Here is a 19995-nt window from a genome sequence, read left to right on the forward strand (position 1 = left end):
TTAATGATGCTTAACATCCTGAAGTGAAGTATTATAATTAAAATGTAGACGCTGGTTTCTACAATTAGCAGGTATGAGAACAAAGCTAAATCTAAAAGAATATGCTTAAATCATCAACTTATTTCTTTCAGCTTTTAGTTCTTTTCTTATGGGGCTACAGGAGAAAGCAAAAGAGACCCCAAGTTATTGGTTCTCTCCAGTATGGTAAGTACGGGTTGCCAAGGTGGTGCAATAGAAAAGACAGGCAGACCTGGATTTCGGCTCAGTTCTTAGATAGCTGTGCAGCATTGGGCCTATCACGTAATCTTTCTTAGTAAACAGAAGTAATAACACTTATGTCACAGGTGTGTTATGCGTGATCTTAAACATTGCATGTGTGTAGCAGATGGTAACTGTTATTCTAAAAAGTGAGGCTTGGTTATTGAAGGTATTAGATTCGAGCATGTGAAACTGACATTTTTGCAGATAAAAGACGGCCAGATTTCAGACCTCACTGTAAGGTGGTCCCCTCCTAGGAACCTCGAGGGCACTGTTACAGTGAGGCCATGGAGTGAATGGTAGGGTCAGGTTCCTTGGTGGGTTTTGAGTCAATGGTCATGGATGGTCATTTTTATTAGTAACTAGATTATAACATGCTGAAATAACATACACAGCCACAGAACTTGGGTATCTTAGACTATCTCACTCTCTATCCCCAATACAGATCAACATTTTACATCTTGCTAAAATTATCATATTAAACTCATTGCATTTGAATAGTTACACTTCTATTCCATGCTGCTAAGAGTCACAAGTACACAAGAAGAATGGGCACAAGCCTACCAGTTCACCTGCCCTTTCTAATAATACCAACAGCATAGACCATCCTGACCTAGACTCTTGGTGATTCATACACTCTACTAAAAGCTCGACTTCAGGGTGTTTTCCATATTGTTGATTTCCCTCTCAGTCACCCTCCTTTGAACATGAGGCAGACGTTTCTGGAAATTTCCACTCAGCAGGATGTAGAGAAAAGGGTTAATGCTGCTGCTGGCATAGCTGAGACAGACAGAGAGGTAATAGCCCACATAGAAGGCCAGTGTGGGCTGCTCCATCTGTAAGTTCACCAGCTGTATCACGTGATAGGGGGCAGCACTTAGGATAAAGACGGCCACCAGCACTAGCACCATTACTGTCAGCTTCATCACTCTCTGCTTTGGAACAGTGGGATTGTAACTGGAAAGGAAACATTCAGAGAGACAGAACATAAACAATCATAGAAATTATTGGGCAATGATTTCCTAGAAAGATTTGGAAAGTTCATAATGGCTTTGCAGTGAAATGAAATGCTCATTTTTATATTCCTACTTATTTAGAAAATTGTAAAAAGATTCTTTTTCATTCCTGTTAAAAACTTCCCAAAGTTTCCAAAGCTGGAACATTTTGAGAAACAAAATAAATAACATAGTATCAAATTGTAACTCAAAGTATGAGATAAATATACATGAGTCTATACTGATATAAATAATTGACTAGAATAGGAGGGGAAGAGACAAACCTTTACAGAAGAATTCCAAATAATATACGTAGATACTCCCCTCTCAGCAGATGGAGCTTAATTCCCACCTTCCTCCTTTCCCCTTGAGGCTGGACTATGCTTAGTGACTCACTTCCAAGGAACAGAGTAGAGAAAGGGATAAAGAGTAGTTTCACAGTGAAGAAGCCTGGCAAAACACTATCCTAACCAAGTGATCAAGGCTAACGTCAACAGTGACATCATGTAGCTACAGAGTGACCACTGATAACACTGTGATGAGAAGAGCTGATTTTTTCCAAAAACATGTAATTACAGTCTAATCATAATACAATATCTGACAAACCCAGATTGGGGAACATTCTACAGGATACCTAGTCAGTACTCCTTAAAATTCTCAAGGTCATGAAAAACAAGGAAAGAGGGAGAAACTGTCACAGACCAGAGGAGACTGAGAAGACACAACTAAATACAATGTTATCCTGGATTGAATCTGGAATAGATAGAGGACTTTAACGGAAAAACTGGTGACGTCCAATGAAGGGTGAAATTTAGTTGATAGTAATGTATTCATTTTCTTTGTTTTGACAAATGTACCATGGTAATGTAAGATGTTAACAAGGGGAGAACTGGGTGAAGAGTACATGGAAACTCTCTGTACTATCTGTAGAAATCTGTACTATTTACATTTCTATAAATTTTAAATTATTCTAAAACAGAACATTTAAAAAGTCCCAGTTTTTATCATGTTATATCAGATTTACACATTTAATAGAAATTTCCCTGGGACATGGTAGAAGCCAATGAATAAGGCTTGGGAATAATATGAAAAAAAGCATGGGAGCTGAAAATTGTCCTAAGATGATGATTCCTTGGCTGTTCATCAGAGTAGGCACCATCCCTCCTCTAATATTTTGCTTTTTGAAGCATAACTAGACAGTGTGTAAGCTTTGTTGCATATGATGTTCTTAGCATTTCTGAGGAAAGTGTTAGGAAAAAAAGATCTGATTTGGAGAACTTTTAAAAGGGCTCAAAAGCATCCTCTCTAGCTGTTGGTGTCTTAATATTCCATATGATTCCATTTCAATCTTCTCACCAACTCAGTTTCCTGTGCTACACTGAGAAGCTAAATCTTTTTTTCTATAACTGTGGCTGCTTCCTTTTCCCATCTTAACTAGACCACTCTTTAATAATGTAAGACTTCCAAAGAATTTCTAGAAGCTAAGTGGAAAAAAAATATTGTGAGCCAATAAACTACTTAACCTTTGGTTCCAGGGTTTGCCACAACTTTTGACTAATGGTGGTTGAATTGTTCGCATTCTTTCTTTTTAAATCTTCGTAGTGTTACAACAAATAGTGTGGAGGGAAGCACAGTAAACTTGCCTTTCCAAAAGAAACACAAAAATCCATTCAAAAGACAAATTTTAATAAATTTAAACATGTGTTTACCCAACATTAGTTATATAACTACTGACCCATTCATTTGAACAAGTTGGTATACACAATTTCAAGTCGAAAATAATGTGGATTTATTTATGCAGCCTTAAAGACAACTATCTTTAAAGGTCTTTCCTGAGATCATTGTCTTTGGGTAAGTCTTTGGTTTTATTGACTACTAATGCCTTCTGAAAAAATATAACAATGCCCAAATGTCTAAGTGTGGAATGTTTCAAGTGATTGTTGCTTAAGTTTCTGTTGTAGATGTCTTAGGATTTGTTCTTTTCTTAGTGAATTGTTCTTTTAACAAATAAAGCAAAGTAAAGCAAACACTTACCATCTGGCGTCCTTATTTTGTCGATACATCTCCCAAGTATAGCATAAAATTAAAATATAGCACACCAAAATCAAGGGTAAAGGGAAAAAAAAAGTTGTTATCGTCAAATAAAGTGTATACCTGTAAAATGAGAGAAAGATATCACAGTTATATTCACTGTGCTAGGAATTGGCTTTTACAGTTTATGAGGCACGATTCTCAGATTCATCAGGGTCCAGATAAAAGTCCTTGGGGAAAAGCCAAGGATCTTTGGGTGATTTATCATACAGAAGTCCTCCTCTTCACTGTTTTCTGACAATATTGCTTGTCTCTTCTCTGTACTCAATATAGCCAAGCCCAACTGTATTGAATACAAAATAGGTGAAACTACTTATTATTATTAATTTTAGTGTTATTAACAACAACAGGCAACAGCAGGTAGCATTAATCATGTACTAGGCACTTTTCTAAGTGCTTTGTGTATTTTAACCTATTGTATCTGTGCAACCCCATGAGTATGAAGTCATTAGTATCCTCACTTTACAGAGGAAACTGAGGCACACAGGGATTAAGTGCTTTGCCCACAGTTACCCAGCTAGTAAGTGGCAGAGGTGGGATTTGAACGCTGGCAAGCAGTCAATGCTCCAGGGCCCATGCTTGTAATCAAAGTTCCAGGTGGCCTCTCAATGGGCACAGAGGAGGGCTTCTTGTAAAACCAGCCCATCTTTCCTCCATGCTCCTCTGGAGGGAATTCTCTGGTGAACCAACTCCATTCCTACATGGATGCCATGTCCTCATTCCTGATAGAACCCTGGTCCCAGTGAAAGGAGTTAGGCCCAGATTGGTTGAGTGCGGACTGGGTGGCAGAGAGAGTACTTGGGACCAGAGGGACCCTGAATGTGGTACAGTAGTTCCAGTCTCAGTTGACCTTAAGGACTTAATTCTAGGAGGAAAAACAGAGGCTGCAATTTCAGAATATCCTTTATGATAACCAACCCAGAATAGCAGAAACAGAAGAAGCTGTTGGTGAGAAAATAACTCATATTTTTGTTTTTGTTGTTGTTGTTGTTTGTTTGTTATTTGACACAGGCAAAGTCATATAGCCATATAATGAGTCTCAGGTTGTGCTCTCCTTTTCGATAGGTTGGGTTATCAGCAGCAATGATTATTATTTCACCTTTCAAGTGGCTGATGGTTTCTGTCTGTAAGACAAGCCAATGCTGGTGGGAGAAATAATGAATAAACAATCAATCCTATCTATGTTGCACTGTTTGGACTGAATGTTTGTGTTCCTCCAAAATGTGCATGTTGAAATCCTAACCCACATGTGATGGTATGAAGAAGTGGGGCCTTTGGATGGTAATTAGGGTATGAGGGTGGAGCCCTCATGAATGGGATTAGTGCCGTTCTAAGGAGAGACAGACACCAGAGAGTTTGCTTCCTGTCTCTTTTTCTGCCATGTAAGGATACAACAAGAAGTTAACAGTCTGCAACCCAGAAGATGGCCCTCATCAGAACCTGACCATGCTGGCACCCTGATCTTGGATTTCCAGAGTTCAGTACCATAAGAAATAGATCTCTGTCATTTATAAGCCACCAGCCTATGGTACTTTGTTATAGTGGCCTGACCTAAGACATGCACTCATGTCTCAAAAAAAAACTCAAGTTTTTTTTCCCCTGGATTTGTGGCTTTGCACGTCCTTTACCTTCATCCCTCTTGGGCTGTGTCCACATGATGCAGAAATGACTCATCTATTTGACAAGTGATAGAGTGGGAAACAGGGATCTGTCAGACTGACTTGAGATAACATATGTAAAAACACCTAGCACAGTAACTTGTCCTTCAAAGGTGCTAGAAAAATTTTAGTCATGGACTGTGATGTTATGTTCAAAATTTCAAAAAAATTTTTTATTTATTTTTTCTTTTCAAGTTAAAATGTCAGCAATCGCTATGTTAGTTGCTATATTTGTTTCCTAGGGCTGCTGTAACAAATTACCACAAACTGAATGGCTTTAAACAACAGAAATTTATTTTCTCCCAGGTTTGAAAATTAGAAGTCTGAAATCAAGGTGCTGGCAGGATTGGTTCTTTTTGGAGGCTCCAAGGGAGAATCTGTTCCATGCACCTTTCCTAGTTTCTGGTGCTTTCTGGAAATCCTTGGTGTTCCTCGGCTTTTACATGCATAACTCCAACCTTTGCCCCTGTTTTAACATGCATTCTCCTCTCTGTGTCTCTTCAAGTCTCCCTCTCCTTACTAGGACATCAGTCATTGGGTTGAGGGACAACCCTAATTCAGTATGATCTCATCTGAACTTGGTTACATCTACAAGGACTCTGTTTCAAAATAAGGTCACATTCACAGGTATGAGGTGGGGTGGGGTGTTAGGGCTTGAACACATTTGTAGGGAGTGGGGGGTGGAACACAATTCAAGCAAACTACAATTGTGTATTGATAAGGCTGGAGTCTGGGTTACTTCCTAGACCCTTTTGGAAATTCTTCCCCTCCCTCGATTGCTGCGTTCCCACCACATCTGGCTGTCATGGATCTTTAAATCCATATTTAAATGTATTTGTGCCCATTGAGGTTACATGATTAAATTCAAAGTCTTTTCTAAAGGTTACCCTCTCCTTAAGATCAAACTATCACCTTGATTATGTAAGGAAGAAAACTAAGCAGGGACACTGGTGAGAGGAGGGTCTCCAAGGACACTTTTGGAGGCCACACATGTGGTGACAAGAAGGATGAAGTACTTCACAGCTTAGTTCAACTCTATTTTTCTTAAGTTTTAACAACTTACCAGAGTACATTGTGAGGGGAGGTTAAATCAAAAGCACAACTCTCGACACCGTCTTTAAATTTGATGACCTTCGAGTAGATCCAGACAGGCAATGCCAGAATAAAGGAAGCTGCCCAAAGGCCCAAATTGATGCAGATGGTCTTGTACCTTGTTCTCCAACTTGTCAGTCGAAATGGTTGGACGAGGGCCAAGTACCTGCAAAGCCAGTTAAGAAGGTTTTGGAAACAATCAATAAAAGCACTGAGCTCCAAGGATGAAAGGTTCACGACAAGAGTAAATTATTAGTATTATTATCCTCCCTAAAGCACACCTCTATCAGGGCAAAGGAAAGTTATATTTTTAAGAGCTGGCTGGTTCCTGCAGAGAAAACCACTCTTGACCCTGCAAGTCTGAATAAACCACTCATTGAAATAGCTGTCACTGCCACAAACACACGGGTAATGGTAAAATTCCACGGTGCAAACTCTTTCTTTACAAAGGTGCTTCTCCAGTAAACAAGGCTCTGGAAAACTTTGTCTCTGAACAGGGATTTCCTCCAGGAGGAAATGGCTCCCTTGCTCTTGGAGGTTCAGTTCATAGAAATCAGAGGGAGGATGAACGAGTGTAGTTATTACAGACAATGCAAATTCCTCAGGAAAGTTAGGCTGGAGACCAGAGGGAGGAAATGGATTAATTTCATAAGAAGGGGTTTTTCTTTTCCTTTTCCATTTTAGACCCAGATGAAATGATAATCGTTAATCAAACTCGAAATCCTGACATATAAAATACATTTGGTCCTCCAGCAAATCCAAGACGAATTTTTCAGAGCTAACGGAAAGCCGAAGGATGAAAAAGAGAGCTCCGATTCAGAAGGAGGGTTATTTGAGAAGTGCAGTTTTGCTGGGGGGTGAGGTGGTGGACGGTGGTAGTCATCGAAATTAAAGTAAAAAAGAGTTTCGATGGTCTCTTAATTTTCGCCAGGCTTTTGTAGAGCTACTTAATGAAGTCTCATTAAAAATGAGAAATACGGGCCGAGCCCGTGGCGCACTCGGGAGAGTGCGGCGACGCTCCCGCGGCGGGATGGCCGGTGCGCTCAGCGGTGCGGCCGGTCACAAAAACAACAAAAAAAAAAAAAAAAAAGAAAAGAAAAGAAAAAGAAAATGAGAAATACCCTGTCCTTTTGATCTCTCAGTTTTGGACAAGAGGCAGGACGTTTCGCATTTAGTTAAGCGATCACGGATGTGCTGGGAGAGGTTTGGGCCAGGCTCATCTGCCCGTCCTGTGCACACTGCGCATGCGTTCCCTGAGGCTGAGGCGAGGAGGCCCCTCCATCCCCACCGGGGAAGAAGAAGGAGCATTGCCTGCATAGCAGCCCAGACATCACCCTGACTAGGATTATGGGAAGGTGCAGTCATGGCACCAATCAACGAGGCAATCTTCTCTGTTAGAATCCTTCCCCAGATGAAAACTCTTCAATGGCTTTCCATCGTTTTTCAGATAAAATTCAGAATTCTTATGGCCCACAAGGTCTTTCTCCACCTGACCCTGCCTGCTACTTGGGCTGGAGCTTGGGCCGGTCTCTCTCTTGACCTCCTTTGAGCTCTTCTCCTTTCAGGGTCAGGCACATGCTGTTCTAGCTGCCTGGCAAGATTTGCCTCCACTTCCTCCATCTCTTCCTTCAAGTCCCTATGTAAGGTCTCTCTCTTGACCTCCTTTGAGCTCTTCTCCTTTCAGGGTCAGGCACATGCTGTTCTAGCTGCCTGGCAAGATTTGCCTCCACTTTCTCCATCTCTTCCTTCAAGTCCCTATGTAACTGTTTCGCTCTCACAGAAACTTTCCCTGACCACCCACTTGTGCAAATCGCAGGGGGCCTCCACTTTTCCTTCCTAGTATGTTTCACTGCGTGGAAGTATGCGTTCACTCGTGTGACTCAATGTCTGTCTACACCACTGGAATGGAAGCCCCATGAGGACAGGAGCCTTGACTATTGGTTTACAGCCACTGTATCCCCTGCATCTAGCAATCCCCAGCATATGGTCCATGCTCAATGAATATTTGTTGAATGAATAAATGGGGAATTTTGCCTTCTACATATTAACTTTTTGAAATTCTAGAGAATTTATTTCCAAAAAAAAGTAGCCACTAATGAAAGTCCATGTAGTTTTCATTTGGAGGAAAATAGTTTTAATATTTTGGGTGCTTATAATTTTTTTTTATTGCTATGGGAGGTAGAAATTCACTATTAAGTATTCTATACACTTGCAGTTATTACTAATCAGAGAAAAAAATGAATTATCGGAAACACTTGAAATGTGCTATCTAGTAAATTGGCAATTGAAATGACTTAAGTATATAAACAGTAAGGCATACCAAAGGCACTGACGTTTATCTGTGGCCTTACAAAGCAAACTCCATTTCTCTTTTACAAAACTGCAGATTTTGCTGAACTTTTATGAGTTTAGTACAGTTAGAATTATAAGAAATACCAGGGAGGAAAAGGTTCAGTTTCATAGAATCTTCATTTGTCTTTTGCCACCTGATCCTCTAGAGTGAGGGCTGGGAGAAGAAAAAGGCCTGAATGTCTTAACTGTAAAGTAAAAGTCTACCACAGTCTGTCCATCCAGATTAAAACAAAACAAAACAAAAAGGCTATTCAGGTGTATAAGACACACATGCATGTGTGGGCAACACACACACACACACACACACACACACACACACACACACACACACACACACACACACACTCACAGAGAGAAAAAACCTGTCAACATTAGGAAATATATGTAGTTTGTTTGTCTGTTCCAAGGCAGAAAATGCCCATTCACTTTATTTGCGGTAAGAGGTTTACAGAAAGAGTACAAATACCTCTTTAATAAAAGCCAATATTCTCCTACTTCCACAGTTCAGGATAGGAAGAAGCTTTTATTATCCCCGAGAATGGGATTGCTATTGGTAAGGCCTGTATTTTAGGTTGCTTTACTGCAGTGGGCCTGGCCTGCGCAGGGCCCTCTCCCTGGTGCTGAGACCTTGGCAAGCTCGCGGGTCAGCACTGTCTGGTATCAGCTGAGCTAACCAGGTCTACACAGTACATCAATCAGTGGTGTTAATTATAAATTGAGAAGCACACTCTATATTTTGAGAATTCTTCTGTAAAAAAGTAGGAGGATATAAAAAATGCGTAAAACATTACCATAAGCATTCATTTTTGTCAGAGTGAATGATTTTTATGAACCTTGCCATTGCTTTGTTTATCCATCTGAAGAATGGCTCATCACTTCCCCACCCCAAAGGCCCACTTGGCAGGGTCCAAGAAACAGAGCTCAACAAAAAGTCCTGGATGGACCCTGGGAAATTTAACACATCCTTTAAGACATTTATTCATTCATTCATTAATATTTTTTGAGCACCTACGTATCAGGCATTTTTACACAGACATTTGGGATTCATTAGTAGACAAAGACCCTGCCTTTATAGAATTTATGTTTGAGGTTTAGGGAGAACTAGACAAATAAACAATGCACACGCACACACAGTAAATTAGGTAAATTATGTAATATACTTGAAGCAAGGGAAAAAGAGAAAGTAGATCAGAGCAAGGGTGATCAATTGCATTGGGTTGGGAAGAAGGTGGAGGGAGATTTTAAGTGGGTTGTTCTTGGAGACAGCATATCACTATTGACGATATTATAGTATGGTTGTCTTTCACCCGTTTCTGTTTGGGGAGAGCTGCTAGGATCTGAATGATGCAGGAAATATCCTAGCTTGCCTTATTCCTACGGTGCCAGGTAATAAGGTAGTTACAAACTACCTGCCCTCTCTAGAGTAGGAAGGCCTGGGATCTGAGCCGGGCTTCACCCCTCATTGGCTCCATATGTCCTCACCATCACCATCAGCTCCCCAAATAACGTCATCTTGCATGGCTGCTGAAAAGGGCTACGGCACATTCTAGGACTTAGTGGAATAAATTTCTAATGATGTAAAATGTAAGCCTTTGCCTTAACCATTCATAATGATGTACGTAGAAGATGGTCTTCCTGGTACTGGGAAACCATTTCATAGTTGTTTAGGAGACTGTATCTACTCCATTGACTCCTTAGAGCTGCTAGGTGATAACAGTTGTGTGACACAGTGAACATACGAGAAATAGCCCTGGATGATTAGTGAGGGCTAATAGTCCTTTGGTTCTCAGCTCTGCCACTAACTCTCCATGTGCCCCCAGCAAATCCCCTCCCCTTTCTGGGCCTTAGCTTCCTTATTGCAAGAATGATGGGGGAGAGTTCATTCTGGGTTCCAGCATTTCATGATATTGTCATCTTTTATTTTCTTGCAATGAACTGCAGATAAAACTAAGGATAAATAACTAGACAAAATATTTTAATGTTTTACTTTTTCCACGAAGAAAAATAGGCCTCTGTGAAAGTTGAAAAAAATATTCTTAAGTACTCAGTACTACAATGAAACAAACAAAGGAAGTGGAGCTTTGCTGTTATAAACCAGCACCGACGTTGCCTAAATTGGAATGAGCTTGGGGAAGCACAGGCACCTTTGAGTTATATTAAGATACTTTAAAGTTTCTTCACTTACCTGTCCACACTCATTACAGTCATGATGGCACTACAGGCAAACTGGTTGCAAGTATCCAGGGATGTGATTATGGTGCAGAGAGGCCCCCCAAACACCCACTCTCCCCCCAGGGCCCACTGGTGAATAAGAAAAGGCATTCCAATGATGTGGACCAAATCAGCCACAGCCAGGTTGCAGATATAAATGTCAGGGATTGTTTTTTTTCTGGACCTGAAAGAAATGAAGGGAAAGTGAGGATTGATATTGACAGTATGTACCTTCTTCAATATACACCACCTGTTACAAATTTTTAATTGCCATAATTAATGTTAAAAGTTAAAGGAAAACCTACACAAATGTATAGAGGAATGCCTAGTCTTGTGTATATTTAAACATTTTGAACTATTTGTCTAACTAAATGTGGTAGTTTAAAAATACGTCCACAAATTCTTTGATATTCCTTTAATAGATGAAGCCTAATTCCTTTTCTCTGACAGTTGGACTTAATAACTCTCTTATAACAATTAAAAGATGGTGGAAGTGACAGTGTGTGACATTCGAAATTTGGACTCTCTTTTACTCTGTCTTGGATCACTCTCACTGGTGGAAGCCAGCTGCCATGTTGTGAGGATACTCAAGTCACACTATGAAGAGATCCACGTGGAAAGGAGCTGAAGCCTTTTGCCAACAGCCAGCCAGCACCAACTTGCCAGGTGTGTGCGTGAGCTACCTTGGAAGAAGATCCTCCAGCCCCAGACAAGCCTTTGGATGACTGTAACTCTTGAGGACAGCTTGACTGAAGCTTTATGAGAAACTCTGAGCCAGAACCAATCAGCTAAGCTGCTCTTGGATTCTCCTGACCTTCAGAAACTATGTGAGGTAATACATGTTTATTGTTGCAAGCCATTAACTTTTGAGATCATTTTCTGTGTAGCAAAAAATCACACCAACTTTCAACACACTGCGGCAAAAGTGTGTAGTCTTACTCATTCCTAGTTCCTAAAACAGCTGAACAGTGAAAATAAATGGCTTTCGTTGAACAACACATTGTTTCCTACTGCAGTTGAGGCCATTGTTAAAATCTTAACGATTACTTAGAAATATTCCAGTAAAATCTAACCCAATAGCAAAGACTGTTAATGAAGACCCTGAAATCCAGACAGTGAGGAGAGGAATCTGAAATGGGTGAATTGTTAGATGGCTTGAGAATGATCTCATGTCTCAGGTAAGGGGAGGGAATGCAATGCCATCTAGATGTGGCATTCTCACCTGCAGGTGAAAGGATTTTCTGAGAGCAGAATTTAAATTTAAAATTCAGTTGGTCCCTATATTCAGGAAGCTGACACATTCAATAATAAACAGTTATAATTTTTATCTGGGAAATGCTATTCCTTAATTCAACAAACATTTTATTGAGCACCAGTTATATATCAGGCATAATATTGTGCTCTGGGGACAAAAGGCTAAATAAGCTATGAAGGCTAGCATCAAGGAGCTTATCATCTAGACATGTATAAATAAATGATCACATTACAATTTGATGAGAGAAAGCTGGAGACAAGTACAAGGAGCACAAAGAAGAAGCCTCTCCCTTCTCCCCTGGGGACTGTCAAGACAGATTTCTTGGTAGAAGTGGCATCTGAACTGAGGACAAATACGAATTTAAAAAACACTTAAGAATTAGCCCTAAGAATATGCCACAATTGCTGGTTCATGCTGGATCTAGGGCTACTTCTCTGTTGTTTAGAAGCCAGCGTGTGTCTTTATTATTTGCTGGCTGCGGATTCTATAGCCTATGAACATTTCTAAGCTCTTAAATCTTCGCATGAAACATCTGACTGGGTGAGGCCATATTTTGCCCAGGCCTTGGCAACATACATTGTGCCAGGAAGTCACTGCTACAGAGTCTTTCCTCGGCAACCACACTCTAGTCATTTTTGATGCTACTGATAAAACAGGTTGTTCCTTACCCCTAGGAGGATGGTCGCTCACATCAGAATGATCAAGAGGGAGAAGGAACATGAGGAAAAGATCATGTCAACTGAAGGGGCAGCCTAGTGACTGTCCTTGGTTTCTCATCCCCTGTCCTCTTTAAGCCATTGAGAGTGGGAGATGGAGAGGGACAGGGAAGGAGGACAGATAACAGGGGTCAGGTAAAAGGAGTTCCAACTAAAAAAAACAACCCACTGATCTTAGCCTATAAATAGGTGTTATTTGCATTTGAATTGGAGTGTAAACAATAAGCAGTTGCTTGGGTCCTAATTGCAGCAATGACACCCAAGGCCCTTGCTTTCCTCTAGACAGGCACCCATCATTTACTGATAAGGAATTATGGTAATTCTATTGTTGAGGAGGGGCAGGCCATTAACTGATAATTAAAAAGAATTAAATGAAAGTGTTTCTAGATGACATTTTTTATAGTACAAAGAGAATTCTGAAGCAAATGATGTATTTATCTGGACATAACATGCTAGGGAAATATGAACAACACATATGTTTATTATTGCTTTCTTTATTGAAAGTGACAACATAGAAATTAAAAATAATTATACAGAAATTGTAAAATTTCTAACTGTATAACATTCTTTTTTTTAGGTCTAATTTATCTTCAGATTTCCTGTTGTCAGACTTCATTAGATTTACGTCTCTTATGACTCAAATGTTTAAAATAAAAAACACAGACTTGTGATAGTTTTGCCTAATATGTTTTTCATATGGTTAACATGAGTGTATCTAATGCTCACTAATTTAAGGAATGGTAAAAGAAATACTGGTATTCCACAATGCCACACAAGACATGATATAGCTTTTACAAATAATAGTTTGGAAGAACATTTCATCGAATGGGAAAATACTTGTAATATTAAGTAAAAAAAGAATATTGACTGTGAGATGAAGCGTGACTCCAAATTTATTTAAACATTTGCTTAAAAATATAAAGGAATAATATGTCAAGTGATCACAATGATTATCTGCTTGATGGTAGGAGTATGACTGACTTTTTACTTTACTGTTTGTATTATCTGATGATTTTTCAAAATTTCTATTAAAACCACATTTACCTTTTGCAATAAAAAAATCACAATATCTGTCATGGATTAAATAAAACTAACAAAACACATGCAGGATCCTGTGCTGGTCACTCTCCAGCTTGTTCTCAAATCTACTTCTCATCCTCCCGAGATTTGTCCTCCTTGACAGCTGGCTTCTGACTAGGTCTGGCCAATAGGAAGCATTGGTGGGAAACTGGAGGGTAGGGGGAGAAGAGAAGCCACAGTATTTCTTTCCCCTCTCTGCTGTTGACATGTAGGCCAGTGGCTGCACCTCTTCACTGGTGCCAGCTTCCTCCTGCGGCCCCTACTCCATGGCCCCAGATCTCACTATGGCTATGAGGCAGGAGTAAGGAAAGTGCTGGCAGGAGAGACTCCATTTTGTTGTCTGCACCAGGAACCCAGCAATAGTCTACATGCTAGAAATGCAGCAGATGCCTCAGGGACAACAGACCACGTCCTGTTGCAAGAAACACCAGGAAGGGCAGGAGTTAAAAGATAAGCTCTAAAGACCCACCTGTATGTCCTCTTCCCACAAGCATGTCAGTACCCAGGGTTGTTTAACCTCCTTGTGTAAGCATTCTTTTACAGGCCTCAAGAGAACAGTGAGGCACCACCTGCTGAGGCTGAAAATGCAACGCCTTGTGACTAACTGATGAAGACTGGAGATCTCACCCTCTTTCCCAAGCCTCCGACTCAGCTCTTTTGCCTTTAAAAACCCCTTGTGCTGAACACTTGTGGAGTAATATCCCTCCTTCATGTTGACTCCCTTCTGCACAAGTTTCTTTCAATAGATTTAGCTTGCTCACTCTCACTATGGGTTCAGCATTCTATGACATTGACTCCCAACAAACCTGGCATCCTAGGTCTGGGAACAGCTACAGCTCCCAGCAGGCAGCCCAGACTCCTGGAGTCTATAAAACCACCTCTTCCCTTTCTCCCTCCAGCTCAGGGTGGGAATAAGGTGCTGGTGTTGGGGTGGGGTTGGGTAGGACCCAGAAGTGGCTTCCTGTTCTTGTTAATCTCTGGGTTACCTCATCATCCGCTGTTTGGCATTTAACTCTAGTTAAATTAAATTCCTATTATGAGCCAACTCCAATGGATTAATAGTGACTTCCTGAAGCACTGTGCTGAGAAGAATTCTGAGTTCTCACACGGGTGCTACTACAGGACAGACTTGCATGATTAGAGATGACTGCCAAGGATGGGAGAGTTCAGAGTCAAGTCACGTAGTTGCCAACCCTGCTTTAGGTACATATCGTAACATAATAGAAAGAGAACCTAATGGGAAATTCCATGTTCATTTCTGTGCCCTCACTTATTGTGCCCTTGGGCAAGTCATTCAACCCCTTTAGATTCCAGAGTCAGCTTGGTGCATTGGCTAACCGGACCATAGCAATGAGGGTCCAGTTCATTTGAACAGATGTGGTAATGTGGTGCTCTAGCATCTAAAAAAAAGTAGGGTTTGTGTGCAGCCAAGGGTATCAGTCAATTCTAACAAGACCTTGTGTATGGCTGACTCTCTGGAAATGGTAGAAGGCTGGGTCAGGAGGAGCCATTAGTTATGATTTAAGCTGAGTGGGAGAAAAAGAAGAGGTTCTAAAACATTTCCCTCCCTGAGTGTCTCAGCAACTGGAATTTCACCATTAGACAGTATTCCTTTGTGTTAACATACTGTCCATCTTGTAATCTCTGTATAAAATGCAGACACCATTGAGAGGATTAAAAAGTAAGCTGTTTCAGTAATTCATGACTTAGTGTGAATGAGCTGACTGACAGGGAGATGAAGGCAGGGAGTGACAGAATGGGAACTTTTTATTTATTGGAGAACAGTTCATCCCTTGGAGAGTCTCTGCCCACTTGAAGTGGGTCTGTCAGCAGACAGGAGAAAGATGTGTTCAGGAGGTGGAGGTGGGGGTTTGACAAAAAACAGTTATCTCCTTTATTAAAGTACAGTCATGTGTCATTTAACAGGGATATGTTCTGAGAAATGCATCATTAGGTGATGTTGTCATGTGAACATCATAGAGTATTTGCACAAACCTAGGTGGTATAGCCTACTACACACTTAGGCTGTATGGTATAGTCATTCTAATCTCATGGGATCACTGTCCTATATGCAGTCCGTCATTAAATGAAATGTCATTATGCAGCGCATGACTGTAGTTTCCCAGGCCCACTGTGCCTGTGGAAAATAGTGGAGTACAGGATTGAGATCATTAGTCTGTCTCTTGGGAATGTAAGGGGAAAATATTGTAATTGGCCCAATTATCCTCCTACATTTTTGAAACTGGCTTCCTTTTAACCTACCATGAATTTCAGGTAAAACGGACTAATAAAGATCTGGCCTCACTACTTTATAGTGACTTTCCTAATGCACAACTTGTTTATTCCTTTTTAAAAGAAGTCACTCAGAACATTTGATTCTTGAAGTGCCATCTTTCTTAAACCTATTTCTCCATACATGTTTCTAGTCTTCCTTTGGCGAGGCAGAAATTAGTTCATTGCTGGCTTTCCAGCATCACTAAGATCTTACTTAAGATCTTACTGACCTACAGTTGTATTGATGCTCATCATCTTTGGTACATTTTACCATAAATGGGAAAATCATTAATATTGTTTAAATGTATCTATTTCTCCTTATTTTTTGTGCAGTCTTGATATTTTATTTGAGCCACTTGTCTATTAAGAAAGTAACAAATGAAAGATCATGGTATGTCATGATGAAAACATTAACTCAAACTGCCTTAAAATTTTGGGAAAGCAATTTGCAAAAATAGTGTTAGATAAATTCCTAGCTAAAAAAAAAAAAATTAAAAGTTGCTTTCAAATGACTTTTGAAAGATTAATAAATTTTTGGAAAGCATTTGCAAGAAAAGATGTTAATGTCTTAGCAGTAAAAATTAAAATGAAGTTGTTCCCAGTGCTTTTGAAAGATTAAAATATTCATTTGAAAAGCTCCATTGACATTCCTATATCTAATGTATCTTCTCACATATTATCTACAAAATGCTAATGATATGAAGAAATGACAGATTTTTCACAGTCCTTGCAAACAAATTGGCTAGTATGATGGCTCAGATTTTCTTCTTTTCCAGTTAAAAGATACTGGCTTTATGTTGAGAATCTGTTTCCATAAACTATGGCTCAGAAATAACTTTTAGAAGAGTTCACATTGCACATTTCTTCTTTTTTTTCCCAACTTTGTCACCATATGAAAAGATGGGATTAGGCTGCTGTCTATTGGTGTAAATTGAGGGATCCAAGAAATTTCTCTGGCTCCATATAGCCCTTCAACAGCTTGTCACAAAGCCTGAAATCTCCCACTGAAGAGTTTTTGTATATAAATGTTGCCTGTAAAAGTGCAAACATGTCTGCAAAGCTAATACCTTATAAGGACTGGTTTTTCAACAGTGGGACCAAGGCTCTTGGGTGTAGGACACACCACATGCGTCTTAGGAGAGCAAGGCAAAAATATTGAGGGGCATGAGGGAAAGAAGAAAGGAGAAGTAGGCAGGTGCAACAGGCAAACGGGTGAGCTGGAAATGTTCCCAAGTCTCTGGCTATTAACTTTCTACTTGGCACTATTGCCTCCTTGAGGTTGCCTGAAAATATTTGATTATTTCCATTTCCTTCCCTGAAACTTATTATTTGAACCATCTTTCCCACCCCACTTGATTGTTTTTAATGTCTTGCATTATTTAGAAAGTTATTCCATGTGTTTGAATCTTATTTTCTCCACTAGCCTATAAACTTTTTAGAGTCAGACACTGCCATAGTATTTCTTTGGTATTTCCATAACCCTTAGGACAATGCTATTCATGCAATAGGTATTTAGTAATATATATTGAGTTAAACTGCTTCCAACACTTAAAAAAAAATAGTTTAAAATGCTTGACATTCACAAAAGGCTTTACAGAACACAGGGAATGCCTGAATTCATTAAGAGTAGAATCCCAATGTACTAAATAAATTCTGGATGGTATAAAAAATACCATTGATCCACCACACCTAACTGCAGAGATAGAGACAGTAAAAGTTTGAGAGCGGACTGGATGATGAGAAGCCACCCGGGAAAAGTGACCCGTTAAGAGCCTTCATCTGCATCACCATCCTGAGGGCTGCTCTTGCTTTTAATTGGTCCTGTGAAGAGTCTTCTCTCCACAGGGTAAATCCAACAACTATCTTTCTACTTTTAATTATGTGTTTGTTTGTTTGTTTCCATTAGCATGGAGGAAATAACCTGAAATTTGTAATCATACGATCTGCATTCAATTGCCAGAGCTGCCACCTACTAGCTGTGTGATGCTGGATGAGCTATTTACTCTCCTGAACCTGTTTCCTCAAATGGTGTCTTATTCCATTCTCTGTTGCTTATAACAGAATACCTGAAACTGGGTAATTTATAAAGAAATGAAATTGATTACTTACAGTTTTGGAGGCTGGAAGTCCATGGTCCAGGGGGCACATCTGGTGAGGAGCTTCTTCTGGGTGGGAACTCTCTACAAAGTCCCATGGCAATGCAGGGTATCACATGGCAAGAAAGGCAAGAGCTCTTTCATGGGCTCTCCTTATAAAGCCATCAGTCCACACCCATGATAAATCATTACTCCATGAATGGATTAGTACCTTCATGACAGCATAGTCCTCATGATCCAATCACCTATTAAAGGCCCTGGCTCTCCACACTACCATAGTCTGATTTCCCATCCTCTTAACACTGTTACGATGGGAATTGAGTTTCCATCACATGAAATTTTGGGGGACATTCAACCCATAATAAATGAGTATAATAAAAGTACTGATGTTTCAAGGGCAAAATAAGCTTACAACTGTGCTTTCAAAGTATACTATGCTTCTCAAAAGATTTTTGCAGTTGTGTGTTAATATAATGCTGAAAACACCTATTAATCAGTACTCTAGAATGTCTTTTATAACACATAAATATGAAGAAATACCTTAAAAAATGATTGTTATAAGTATGATTAGAGGCCAGGACAAAAAGGTTTAACATTTTGTATTAAAACCAGTAAAATTTAAATGTGAAAATAATCAGGATAGCAAAGATATCATGTCGTGGTGGGGCATGTGTGCACTACTTCGAAATCCATGTTGTTAAGCCCACAGAGAACAAGTAATCTGTTCTTATTCTCCAGGTTAAACCTTATGCTGTACTTGAGGGGAAGGAGGACATTGCCTGAATTAGGTGGGGATGTGGACAAAGGCAGGAGGTACCAGGAGGCAGACATCTCTCAATTTGGTCTCTATGGGGATGGTCTATATGGGGAGGGAACAGCTTACTAGCTATGACTCCCTGCATCTTCAGGTAATCAAGTGGAGTCTCCTTTTGCCCATGTGAGTGAACAAGAGTCTCTTTCACCATCCCAAGTGGGTCAGCTTCTTAGTATAACTCTTACTGCTGGAAAATAAAATGGTTGCATTGCAGTTTCAATCCCTGCCTGGGCCCTACTCCCAGAGATTCTGAGTTAATGGTTCTGGGATGAAATGGCATATCAGGATTTTTTAAAGTTCCTCAGATGATTCTAATACATGGCTAAGATGGAGAGTCACTACTCTAAAAATTCACTGACCCAGCAGTAAGCATCGGCTTAGGTCTTACCATTTTGAGATCTGAAACTCAGATGTTACTTAATGCACGATGAAAATATCTTAAATTATTTTAAGAAAATACTCTCAAAATCTGATTTCATTAAGCAAAATCCTACAGGAGAAAGGATTCATTCAGGGAGTTTAGAGTGTGTTTCCCTAAATTACTGAAGAAAAGAAAAAGGTTCTTACCTTATTATAGTGAACACAACAAGGATATTGCCAACTAACCCTGTTGAACAGATAATCCCAATCATGGAAGGGAGGATGACTGTATCTCCAACACTGGGGGTTTGGTAAGCAAACTCTTTATTCCAAGATTTGTTTAAAAGTTCAGCAGAGGTATTCCACGATGAGTGAAATTTCATTGTTCATGGACTTCCAGTGGTTAAAGCTGTGAAGTAATAGGGGGTGATTTATTTAATGAGTTTCCCTAATATAGACTTCTTTTACCTAGTTCAAAGATTTTATTGGAGCCTCCTCTGCACAAAGATTCTACGCAACACAGATTTCCAAGGTGAGTATGATTGGTCCCTGTTCATAGTGATCTCACGGATTACCAGAAAAGTCAGATAAACAGCAAATTACAGAACAGCATGAGAAGCACCGTGATAGTCTTCACATCTTATCACACGTTATTGTAGTACATGCTTTGAGCATAGCTGACATTCTCTCAGTATACACTGGTACTGGTGTCTACAGCTGGCATCTGTTCTTATTGCCTGTTT

General features: G+C 39.9%; 1 protein-coding gene across 1 annotated transcript; it reads right to left on the bottom strand.

Moving 5' to 3' along the window:
- Positions 1–899: 899 nt before the first annotated feature.
- MCHR2 (melanin concentrating hormone receptor 2) lies at positions 900–19635 on the bottom strand. Its single transcript, XM_063098345.1, has 5 exons — positions 19460–19635; positions 10632–10841; positions 6066–6260; positions 3288–3407; positions 900–1215 (listed from the first exon to the last, which is right to left on the bottom strand). The coding sequence occupies exons 1-5, from the start codon at positions 19633–19635 to the stop codon at positions 900–902; spliced, it is 1017 nt and encodes a 338-aa protein (XP_062954415.1).
- Positions 19636–19995: the final 360 nt, after the last annotated feature.

Source organism: Cynocephalus volans, chromosome 5, assembly GCF_027409185.1.
Source record: "Cynocephalus volans isolate mCynVol1 chromosome 5, mCynVol1.pri, whole genome shotgun sequence".
Classification (NCBI taxonomy): domain Eukaryota; kingdom Metazoa; phylum Chordata; class Mammalia; order Dermoptera; family Cynocephalidae; genus Cynocephalus; species Cynocephalus volans.